At 42.0% G+C, this 9,653-nt stretch overlaps 1 protein-coding gene across 3 annotated transcripts in view; it reads right to left on the reverse strand.

The window, feature by feature from the left end:
- The window catches only part of LOC306669001 (protein FAM47E-like), a 32,196-nt gene extending 29,052 nt beyond the window's left edge, over positions 1-3,144 (reverse strand). For all 3 annotated transcript variants that reach the window (XM_079152740.1, XM_079152739.1, XM_079152741.1), the window contains exon 1: positions 2,701-3,144. In XM_079152740.1, coding sequence (XP_079008866.1) covers positions 2,701-2,834 — 134 coding nt within the window. In that variant the 5' untranslated portion in view covers positions 2,835-3,144. The remainder of the gene's footprint in view (positions 1-2,700) is intronic.
- Between the last annotated feature and the right edge of the window lie 6,509 nt (positions 3,145-9,653).

Consider the following 9,653-nt stretch of genomic DNA (forward strand, 5'->3'; position numbering starts at 1 on the left):
TCTAGTGAGACCTAGAAACTTCTTATATGCTGTGAGGACAGGTATATGTTTGTGTATTTTAAAGTCTTAAGCTAGTTCTACCATGAAAATCTAGATGAAAGGACACAAAAAGATAACTTTATAAAAAGTTGCTCTCTGCTTTGTGTAAATCACTCTCCAATAGCTAAAAGCAGAAGGGTGTTGAAACTGCATCTAAGCTTGAGATTAACAACCCATTCAGCATGAACTATCAGCAAGTAACCCTCCTCATTATTAAATATTTTCACAATGTTTATCTTCCATACATTTATGACTAACTTCCTAAAATCAAATCTGATAACAAATGTTTTTGCTTAAATATAGCCATACAATCCAAATGGGAAATGTGCAGTACCTAGTCCAAGCAACATAGAATGTTAGAGCTGGCAGAAACCCTGAAAGAAATCTTGACCCGCCCCACTTCTTCACTTTCAATGAGCAAACAGTTCTGAGAGGTGAGTGAGGCTAGAGTGGGTGTTTTCATCAACTCCACATAGCCTCGCATAACTGGGATTGAACTCAAGGGTTTGGACTAACTAATTCCCAGGCCTTTTTATTTCATTTTTTTGTTTTGAGACAGGGTCTCACTAAGTTGCTGAGGCTGGCCTTGAATTTGTTATCTTCCTGCCTCAACCTTCTGAGTCATTGGGGTTACAGGCATCTGCCACCATGCCAGGCTCACCTCTCTGCATTTTGTAAAGCCCCTGAAAATCTTGCTTGACCCATTAAATTGAAAACACTTTTTTTCGCCAGGCATAGTAGGGCATGCCCATAATCTCAGCAACTTGGAAGGTTGAGGCAAGTGGATTTCAGGTTGGAAGGCAGCCTTAGGAACCTAGCAAGGTCCTAAGTAAGTTAGTGAGACTGTTTCAAAATAAAAAATAAAAAGGACTGCAATGTAGCTCAGTGGTCAAGTGCCCCTGGGTTCAATCTCCAGTGGGAAAAAAAAAAAAAAGAACAAAAGCAAAACAAAACACACATTTCACCCCCAACTGTTTACTATTTTCACAGACACTAGTATAAGATAAATGGCTAGTTCCCTCCTTAATAATTGCAAAAAGTAGTGGACATTTACCCTAAAGAAAATAATTTTTTGTTTTGTTTTGTTTTGCTGTACCACTGTGAATTGAACCCAGGGCCTCACACATGTTAGGCAAGTGCTCTATCACGGAGATACATCCCTTACTCTAAGAAATGAAAATTTATGTTCTTTCAAATACCTGGACACAAATATTCATAGCAGCTTTATAGGTTGTAGTAAAAAAAAAAAACAACTGGAAACAATCTGTATTTGCTCAACAGGTGAATAGATAAACTGGGGTACACCCATACTGCAGAACACTACTCAGTAACCAAAATGAACAGACAATTGTTACACACCACCTGAATGGATCTCAAAACCCTAAGATCAGTGAAAAAAAGACAACATCAATATATTATACACTGTATTATTCTATTTAGCTAATATTCTTAAAAGAACAAAATTATAGAAATGGAGAACAGATTTGTGGTTGTCAAGGGATGGGGGATAGGGACAGGAGTGATGATAAAGGGGTAGCACAAAGGGGTTCCTTTGTGGTCGTGAAACAGTTTGCATCTTGAAGTATACACATGGCAAAATTTTACAAAGCTATATATACACACAGGTGTGCAAGTAAGAACTGCTGCAATCCAGAGAAGGTCTATAGTCTAACTATTGTGTTGTATCAATGTCAATTTCCTGATTTGGTAATGGACTAGAGTTCTGTAATATTGTACCTTTAGAAGCAGCTAGGGGGAAGGATATGTGGGACCTCTGGACTATTTTTGCAACCTCTTATGAGTTTACAGGTATTTCAAAATAAAAAGATTTGAAATGGGGGGAGGGACCCTAAATCCCAAAGAGTTCATAATTGCTAACATGTTTACAGTGCATACTATGTGCCAGTGACAGGTTTCCATGTGCTGTCTCCCTTAATCATCACAATAATTCTATGAAGCTGATTCCTTTTATTGTCCCCATTTCGTAATTAAGAAAAATGAGCCCAGAAGGAGCAACTAAGTTACTTAAAGTCACCGGTCAAGCAAAAGGAAAAACCTGGCCTTTCTGATTCTAGACTTTGGCATCTTAGCCACCCCTGGGAACTGCCTTCACCGTAAGCCAAAGGCAATTCTTATGAATAACAAAGGAAACCCACAGTGCCTGTGACAAGAACCCTCCAAAAAGGTAGGAGGCCTTCCCAGGACCTGAAGCATTCCCCCACCAGAGGCTCTGCTTGTTGGACTACCAAAGCCTTCAGGTATAGCAAATGCTTTACACTGGATACAAATATCCAGGCGACCCAAGGCATCTGTAGGAACAGTTGGTCAACCCGGGGAAGGGTGGGTTAGAGGCTCCAAGATCAAAAGCTTGGCTAGGGCAGCCTCCACGATTGACTCTGTGGCCTTCACTTTCCAGTCTGGTTGGGGATACAGCCCCTGGGAAGGGAAGGAAGGGTCCTTTGCTAGGAGCCTGGAGCGCTGGCTATTTTACATCACTGTACTGGCACTAGTGCAGGAGGCGCTGAGGGACAAAGGCAGGTGGGTGGGGCCTCCGCTTAGCCCTCGGCCGCCACCGGGCCACCAACCCCCGCCCTAGTCCCAGCCGCTGCCCCGCCAGCACTGGATCCAGGCGCCCTCGCGCGGCCCCGGCGCGCCGCTTACCCGGGCCTGCAGTACCTTCGCTCCAGCACCGGGGCCAGCATCCCCGACCGCAAGAGCGGACAGCTATCGGCCATGGTGCCCGAGGCTGCTCGATCTTTGCCTGGCCCTGGGTAGTGTGTTCCCCGCCCGCCCATCGGGTGTCTAGGCGACCGCGCAGCCCTGTGCTGCCCGGACCTGCCCAGCGTTCCCCGGAGCACCAGCCCTGACCCCACGGTGCTGCTCAGCGGCGGCTAGCTGGCAGTCCGCCCTCGGAGGCGTGGACCTGGCCTGGGGGAGGGCGGAGGATCACGACCTTGGTTTAGTCATGTTTCAATCCGCAGGGAAAGCGTGTTCTTCTCCTTCCCACTGACCCTTAACATCAGCTCGATCAGGCCTTCATTGTTCATCACGTCAAAGTGTTTACTGAAGGAAAGAAAGGACGAAGGGAGCGGGAGGAGGAAAGAGAGCAAAGTCTTCTAGCACCAAGATGTGAGGCCTTGGAACATCCTATCTCAGTGCCTCCGGAAATCGAGGGCTGCACATTTGTATCTAGTCACGGTTATTTCCAGAGTCCCTTTCAGCTCTTGTGTCATTTGACTAGTGTTATTTAATTTGTTTGCCTAAATCCACTTCCAGCAGGGATGTTACTATTCAGCCGGATATGGATTGCAGGAGGATGTGTTTGGATTTGGCGAAATTCTGCTCCTCCTTCTGAGTGTTCCTGATTTAAATTTAAGCATTGCTTCCAGAGGAAATACCAGGAAAGTATTCTCCGGTCCCAAAATTATTGCAGTGGTTAAATTGTTTGTTAGGCTAGATTTTTTTTTTTTTTTTTTTTAACCACTTAGCCAGAATCTTCTCATCTTCAAACTCTGGGAATAAGTTAGTTTCACCTTTGGGAATCTGTCAGATAGTATTAAAGGTCCTTTGGCCTGAACTAGTTCCTCATTTTCTTTGGCTGTGTATGTTCAACCACCTTTTCTGCGGGTGGAGAGCACTGGAGTCCCACTGCCTGAGATGCATCTTGGTTTTACCATTTAATAAGTGTCCTCCTGGGCATTGTTACTAAAACTTCATTATTACCTTGTCTGAAAAAAAAAAAAAAAAAAAAAAAAAAAGGAAATAATAGCGTCTACCTACAGGGTTATTAGGAGAAATCAGTAAGATAATGAATGTAAATTTAGTACTGCCAATTAAAAATCCCTGGAGAACTACTGTGTTATAGTAGTATTCCTGCTCTGAAATGGTGATAAGTAATATTCGTTCTACCTCACAAGATTGTTATAAGAATTAGTGGATCCCTTCCTCGTTATTTGAGGACCCAGCTATATCACGCCTCAGTATTTATCCTGAAGAATTGAAGTCATCATCCTATGGTGAGTGATACATGCATACCATATTTATAGTAGCACAGTTCACAATAGCCAAACTATGGAACCAGCCTAGGTGCCCATCAATAAGTGAATGGATAAAGAAAGTATCATATATATACACAATGGAGTTTTATTCAACCATAAAGAAAAATGAAATTATGTCATTTGCAGGAAAATGGATGGAACTGGAGACCATTATGTTAAGTGGAATAAGCCAAACTCAGAAAGTCAAGGGACTTACGTTTTCTTTCATATGTGAAAACTAGAGAGGAAAAAGGAAAGAGGGGTGGGGGCAGTGATCTCATGAAAATCAAAGGGAAATCAGTAGAAGAAAAGGACTGGGGACTGATATTGACCAAATTATGTTGTTATATCGTGTCCATGTTCAAATATGTAGCAACAAATCCCATCATTATGTACAACTATAATGTACCAATAAAAATGTGGAAAGAGAAAAATTAAAAATAAAACCAAAAACAAAACAAACAAAAAAAGAATTAGTGAAGAAGGCTATATAGCTCATCATTATAAGTAGCGCAATTCATTATTATTATTATCTTTGATATTAGTCTGTGTTGTGCTTTTGGTATAAAGTGTCCCCTAAAAGCTCATGTGTGAGATAATGCGAGAATGTTCAGAGGTGAAATGATTAAATGTTCCACGATATGGATTAACTGGGTAGGAACTGAAGGAAGATAGGGCGTGGCTGGAGGAAGTAGGTCACTGGGCATAGCTTTGGAGTTTATATTATGTTCCTGGTGAGCAGAGCTCTCTGTTTGCTTCCTGGCTGCTATGTCCTGAATTGTTTCCCTCCACCACACCCTCCAGCCATGATGTTCTTGCCTTACCTTGGGCTCTGAGCTATAGAGTCTGCGGTCTATAGACTGAGATCTCCAAGACCTCTGAAACCAAAATAGACGTTTCCTCCTTTAAGTTGTTCTTGTTGGTTCCTTTGGATACAGCAAATCAAAAGCTGACTAAAATAGTCTGGTAGCAAATTCAAGCTTGTATTATTTTGAAGAGGTAGGAGAGGACATGTCTCCAAAGAAGAGTCCAAGAAGTTTCCAGAGAGAAAGGGGAACATGACTCAGGACTAGTGGAGTTCTTGGCATAAGTGACAGAAAAGAATTTCAGCATGTGCCAGTCGAAGGCATAGACAGGTTTATTTAGGAAAGTAGATATATAGTCAAAGGAGAATGGAAGCAATTGGAGAGAGGTGTCCTTGGGGTAAAGCTAGGAATACATATTCAAGGGAGATAGCAAACCATTGCTGTGGGCTGTTAATATTTACAGAGGGCTGGTGCTAGGGGCTGGACTGGAGGTGGAGGCAGGGTGGAGCTACACAATTTTGTGCAAGCTTTCCCTGTGCTTGCACATTGCCCTAATGTCACAAGGGCATGGGTCAAGGATGCCAGCCAAGGGCATGTCACCAAGTAGTTGCAATTATTGCTGCATGTCAGTATTTATGGGTACTTCCTTGAAGACTCAGTATCTTTCCCTTTATTCAAAATTCCTATCTCAGGATTTCTATAGAAAACTGGGGGTAGGGATCCTGTCCATTTTGTTCCTAGTACTCTGCCTGGCACATAGTAGGTGTTTTAGTCAGCTCTTGCATCTCTGTGACCAAAATACCTGACAAGAACAATTTAGAGGAGAAAATGTTTATTTGGTGTTGCCAAAAGCTTGGTCCTTGTCCTCAGTGCCAACTGAATAATGAGGACATGGTTTTGAGAAAAAAGGAAAAAGGTTTATTGCTTTGCTAGCAAAGGAGAAACACAGGGGACTCCTGTCCCAAAGGCTGTGATTCTGCCCATCATGGGGAACAGGGAGTTTTTTTTAAGAGGAATTCAGAGAAAATGACATTAGGGAGGTGAATTCAGGAAGGAGAAGATCAGGGAGGAGGAATTTAGGGAAAAGAAGATCAGAGAGGAGAAGTTTAGGGAAAAGAAGGTCAGGGAAAAGGTTGGGAAAAAGAAAAAAATATATGTTTCAAAGTGACAAAGGATATAGTTGAAGCATCAACTGAACCCCTGTTACAATGGTTTCAAAGGTCTCAGTTCATAGGCAACCAAATCAATTACTCTGGATTCAAGGTGAGGCAGCACATCATGGGGGAATATTCCAGCAGAAGAAAGCTGATCAGTTCATGGCAGGGTCAGGAAGCAGGGGAGAGGAGGGCAAGGGAAGAACAACACTTCCAGGTAACACCCCTGGTGACCCACCTGCCTATGGTTACCACCCAGTCAATCCATTCAATCTAAGACTGGACTGATTAGGTTAGCTCTAATGATCTCATCATGTTGCCTGTGACCATTCCTGCAATAACAGGAGCCTTGGGTGGAACACCTCATATCTAAACCATAACAGTAGTAATTCATTGAGGGAGTTTGCTGGAAAGATGGAAAGGTTCTATATCTTGATCTGGATTATGGCTATATGAGCATACATATGTAAAAAATCAATGAGCTGAACTCTTCTCGTGCATTTTATTGTGTAAGTTGTACAGTAATTTAAAAAAAACTCATATATATATAAGAACACATACAGAGAGAAAGATATACGCCAAACACTTAAGAGTAAGTGGCCATGGAAATGAACAGAAGAACAAAAGTGGAGAATAGGGATAAAAAGGAATGCTTGAGTAAATGAATGTATAACACCCAATTACTAGTAGACCCAAAATTATTACTTATGTACCTAACTGCTAGTACAGTGCCATGAATTAAAGAATAAGACAGATCAATGAAAAAAATATCCCCAGAAAAATTGTTAGTAGGTGGCTGTGGTAGTCATCTTTTCATTACTGTGACCATAATACCTGACAAAAACAATGGAGAGAAGGAAAAGGTTTTTTGGGGCTCACAGTTTCAGAGGTTCAGTTCACAGTCAGCTAACTTCATACCTCTGACCCTGAGTGAGGTAGAACATCATGCTGGAAGGCATGGCAGAGGAAAGTTGCTCAGCTCAGGGCAGCCAGGACGCAGAGAGAAAGAGAGAGAGTCCAGGGACAAAACATAATCCCTAAGGACACACTCCCAGAGACTTCACTTCCTCAAGCCCCAGCCCACCTGCCTACCATTATCATCCAGTAATTCATTTGAATTATTAATCACCAGATGGGTTAATCCATCTGATTATTAGGTTAGAGCTTCAAAATCCAATCATTTCATCTTTGAACATTCTTGTATTGCCACCTAAGCTTTTCTGGGGACATCTAATTTTCAAATAATAACAGTGGCAAATAGTTGTGGTGATTGTTACATAACAATAGGATTGTCCTTAATTCCATAGAATGGTACACTTAAAAATGGTTCAGATATTAACTTTTATGCCATACATTTCTGTTTTGTTTTGGGTTTTGTGGTGCTGGAGATTAAACCCAAGACCTTGTGCTTGCTAGTCCAGTCATCTGCCACTGAGTTATACCTCTGGTCCCCTGTTATAAGTATTTTATCACAATGAAAAGTTTGAAAGATATGATAAAGTTTTTTAAGCATGTTATGTTTTTGTACCTAACATTGGTAAACTCCCTGCTTTTCTCCCTCCTATCACACCCCTCTTAGACTTCCTTGGGAACCCGGGACTTGCCCCTTTTAAGTCTGCTCCTTGCTGGTCCTGTAGTTGCCTTTACTTGCCTAATTATTTTTGATCACTGAGTTGAGCTAGCCTACTATTGTTGGCTGTGCAGAAAATAAAGGTGAGATGAAGAGGTAAATTCCCCAGGGCCCTGGCAGATCCCTCAGCTAGTCCGTGGGGGTGGTTATTGTCCATCTGTCCTGGAAAGCACACATTCATATTTATAGAATGATAGAAACTGCCTCTGAGAGTTAGATCAAAATTTGGCAGGGATTGGAAGTTAAGGGGAAACTCTGTGCCTAGCACCAAACCAGCCTTGAAAACAGCAGCCTAATGCAAGGTAACCTGGAGACATTCAGCTAGACCTGAGCCAACACTGACACAGAAGAGTACTTAGATTCTTGGCAAGCAGAGACCTAATAATCCTATAGCCCTCCTTAAATCCTTACATAGCTCTTCATTAGATATAGAATAATTGTAGAGACCCCAAGCTGTCCATTTTCCATTACTATATCAAATTGCCCAAGGTTGGGAACTTTATAAAGAAAAGTTTATTTAGTTCATGGTTTTGGAGGTCAAAAGTCCAAGATGATGGATGCAGCCCTGTCAATTTGGTGTCTGGTGAGTGCCTAAGGGCAGATAGCAACAAAGGTCCCATTGCCTCTTAACATCACCACACTGGAGACCAAACTTCCTCACACACAGGCTCTTGGGAGGCATGCTCAGCCTATATCCAAATCACAGCAGATAAGTAATCAAAGGATCCCAAGTCTGGCCTGCTCCCCTATCTTCCCATATTTCCTACTCTTTCATCTCTCTAGTTATATTATTCTACTTTCTATTCTCCTTTCCATATATTTTCTTTCTTAATTTTGTTCATGTTGTCTAAAAATTTCTTAGCAGAGCGTCTCTACAGCTGTCTTGGAAGCTCCAACTCTAATCTCACATCTTCCCAGAGGTATTCCTAGAGACTCCCAGTTAGAGGGAATCTTTCCTTATCCCTTTTACCTCCAACACAGCTCTTTTCAGTATGAAAAGAAGGCATGAAAAAACTATTTAATGCCTTCTATTAGATATCAAGCATTAGAATTTTTAGTGAACAGTATAGATACCTCTTCAGTGATTATCTTACCCCTCCCCTTTGTGCAGTTATTACTCATTTGGGGAGAATGGCTAATACTTGACCTTAATTTTTTGGGGGTAGCCGGGAAGCAGGGATTGAACTCTGGCACTCCAACCACGGAGTCACATCTCCAGCTCTATTTTGTATTTTATGTAGAGACAGGGTCTCACTGAGTTGATTAGTGCCTCCCCATTGCTGAGGCTAGCTTTGAACTCAAGATCCTCCTGTCTCAACCTCCCGAGCTGCTGGAATTACAGGCGTGCACCACGTACTTGGCTTTAATGGTTGACTCTGATGAGTAGAAACCAATCACTAAAATTACATTCCACCAGAGACTGGCTCAGATAGAGACAGAAACCCAGACCAAGTCAATCAGTACACAGCTCCCCCTAGATATCTAGTTCAAATTGCAGTAGTGTTCAAGTTCAATGGCTTACGGTGAAGTGCAAACTCAAAGGTTGGGGAAGAGTTGTTGTCAGTGGTATTTATCATTACGTCTTGTAATTAATCTTTTTTTCACCAAAAATTTTGAGGTGGTGTGAACCTACCATTGAATTTGAGTCATTGGAAACCAAGAAATTATTTACCATTCTTTTTAGCTCCTACCATGGTCCTTAGTCTGTTTGGGCTGCTAGAACAAAATGTCATCCACTCTTAGCTTATCAATAACAGAAATTTCTCACTCTTCTGGAGTGGGGGAGGTCCAAGATCAAGGTAGAATCAATATCTGGAGAAGGTCCACTTTCTCCCTTATAAATGGTGCCTTCTTGCTGTGCCCACACGGTAGAAAGGCTGAAAGGTTTCTCATAGACCTCTTTTAAAAGGATGCCAACCCCATTCATGAGGACTCCACCTTCATGACTACTGTGGTTGAGTGTGTTCCCCAAAATTTCATGTACTGG

The sequence above is a fragment of the Sciurus vulgaris genome, assembly GCF_902686455.1.
Source record: "Sciurus vulgaris genome assembly, chromosome: 9".
NCBI classification, from domain to species: domain Eukaryota; kingdom Metazoa; phylum Chordata; class Mammalia; order Rodentia; family Sciuridae; genus Sciurus; species Sciurus vulgaris.